Consider the following 2471-nt stretch of genomic DNA (forward strand, 5'->3'; position numbering starts at 1 on the left):
TGGTGCAAAATCTCGTAAAAATAGTTAATTTATAGGTAATTCCCGTTATTAGGAGATTCTTGATGAGAATACAGGTTATAATAAAAAAACATTTTACAGAAATATTAAACGTCTATTACATTTTATTTTTATAATATATTTCCTTTAAATATATAAATATATTTACAAACAAAAAAACAACACTAATTACAAATATATCGTATATGGTTTTTAAACTATTTCAGGAAAAATAAAAACATTTAGCTTCTGTGGGTTATTTTGGTCACAATTTGTTTTATAAAAAAAGTTTGATATTCAATTAAATGGATTTTATCCAAATTATGGGGTTTTTATTTTTCTAACAGAAATGTTTTTGGCAACAACTCCATTATACTTGTACACAAAACACGAAACGGTGGACTGTTGGGCTTAGCTGCATACAAAGGGAAATCATTTTTAGCACCGAATTCAGCTAAAAATTGACGACAAACACCACAAGGTGTGGTAAATGAGCCCTCCTGTTGTGCGACAACGGCACAAGCAACAAAATCACGTTTACCTTCGCTGGAGGGAAAAATGAAGAAATAAACAATTGGAGGATTGACATCATCATCATCATTGTAATGTATTGTGATATCTGCAAGGGATTATGTTTTCTTATGTCATGCAAATTGTGTGTGTGTGTGTGTGTAATGGATGAATTTTTGGTATGAATCACTGTCTAGCATTTGAGATAGATGAACGAAAAATGGAAAAGATCGAAGAATAAAACATTCAAATCATAAATATGAAATATAGTTTAATTTTATCCATATATCCGATATGTTCCGATAACAAAAATAACGATAAGTAAATATTTGGACACTTCTCCTTTCAGTAAAAAATCCCTTTGAATGATGTTGGTGTGAGGAAAATGGAGGTGACCAAAACCAAAGAAATAAAATAAAACCAGTAAGGGAAGTAGTAAAGTCGGACTGGGTCGACAATATGATACGCCTCACCACTTTGGGTATATTCTACATACGTATCCTAACATCCTTTTCGAGCATTGACGTGAAACGAACGATTTTAGATACAATTTAGTACGCTACGACAAATTTCGTGCAAAACGAAAGATTTACAGTGACTTTGGTGCTTTAATAAAATTGTTACGATTTGGATCAAAGGGGGTGTCTAAAACCAATATTTTGAAAAGGCACATTTTTGGCTTAGGAAGGGCATATGCCCCCATTAGCCATGAGTTTGAGGGTATACAAATCAAATAAAATAATGGTCTCGAAAGCGGAACAGTGGCATATTTCGCGGTCCTGAACTTGCTGTTTCCAACGAAGCCAATTTTGAGCATACGTGTCCACACGATGTGGTGTCCTCTGAGAATAACAACCAATTTTTTTTTTTAAGCAATAAGATTTGCGTGATCGTATCTTCATTTTGGCCCCTATATTACATTTCCAATCCCTCTAATTGCATAAATATTTTATACACATTTTGACTTGACGACAGTCAGTGCACATGAAATTCTATTCTAATGAAATTATGTGATATGATTTCGAATGCATGCAAATAAATTTAAAAAATTAAGAGGTCACCCTTGCAAAAAAAAAACTTACCTTATAGCCTTAGCTGCTGCAGTTCTTTCCGCACAAATACCCGCGGTGTAGGCACCATTCTCGATATTACAACCAGTGTAAATGGTGCCATCCGAAGTGCGTATGGCAGCTCCGACAGCAAAATTACTGTACGGACAATAGGCATGTTTGCGAGCTTCCACAGCGGCCAATATTAATTCACGTACCGGAGCATCTAAAAGAAGAAGAATGGCATTAAGATGTGGCTATTAACGATTACAAATCTAAAAAATAAGACAGATATTGCTCCATAGATATACAAGTAGCCATCCAGATTTGAAAGAAGCCATCATCGTCTCATAGTTACCTAATGTATCAAACTCTCGAATGCTAGCCTCGTCTTTGGCACCATTTAGAAAGTATTTTGACATTATGGATAAATTGTTTTCTTTTTTTTTAAAAATTATTCGAAAAATAAGCACTGGTTTCAAATTAATAAAAAATCCCCAATTAGAATTGACTTGTTTAATCTTGCTTCCACAATGACTGTTTGGTTATACAGAAAACATATGTTTTTGGCGTCATGTTTACAACACAAGGAGACTAAGAATAACAAGAGGGATCACACAAAAGTTAGAAAATGAAAGTTAGTTGGTAGATTCTTAAAGTGGATTTACATATAACTTCTAATCATGATTAAAGGCTGAATCAGGGTTTATTTTCTTAATCAGGTTGAATTCACCACGATTTATCATACAACTTTAAATCATCGGCAGGGTTTATTGTAAATCATGAGCGAAAGCATGCTACTAATGCGATGCAACGCGGTTTTTGTACGAAAAAATACAACTCTCACACAATGTACTAAAATTTGAAATTGTTTTCACATGTTGTTTGTTTTTTAATTTAACGGTTGCCAATTAA

General features: G+C 33.5%; 1 protein-coding gene across 1 annotated transcript; it reads right to left on the reverse strand.

The window, feature by feature from the left end:
* Positions 1-329: 329 nt before the first annotated feature.
* Positions 330-1978, reverse strand: LOC133324864 (cytidine deaminase-like). The gene is made up of 3 exons (XM_061533693.1): positions 1915-1978; positions 1590-1782; positions 330-543 (listed from the first exon to the last, which is right to left on the reverse strand). Exons 1-3 carry the CDS (start codon positions 1976-1978, stop codon positions 330-332), a joined length of 471 nt encoding a protein of 156 aa, XP_061389677.1.
* Between the last annotated feature and the right edge of the window lie 493 nt (positions 1979-2471).

This window comes from Musca vetustissima, unplaced genomic scaffold, assembly GCF_032173495.1.
Source record: "Musca vetustissima isolate MV318-11 ecotype Yass unplaced genomic scaffold, APGP_CSIRO_Mvet_v1 utg4643, whole genome shotgun sequence".
Lineage (NCBI taxonomy): Eukaryota > Metazoa > Arthropoda > Insecta > Diptera > Muscidae > Musca > Musca vetustissima.

Coding starts and splice junctions, on each gene's coding strand:
- LOC133324864 (XM_061533693.1), bottom strand. CDS start 1,978: ATGTCAAAATACTTTCTAAATGGTGCCAAAGACGAGGCTAGCATTCGA. Junction 1,783..1,914: donor TCGAGAGTTTGATACATTAG/GTAACTATGAGA, acceptor TTCTTCTTTTAG/ATGCTCCGGTACGTGAATTA. Junction 544..1,589: donor GCAGCAGCTAAGGCTATAAG/GTAAGTTTTTTT, acceptor TTTTCCCTCCAG/CGAAGGTAAACGTGATTTTG.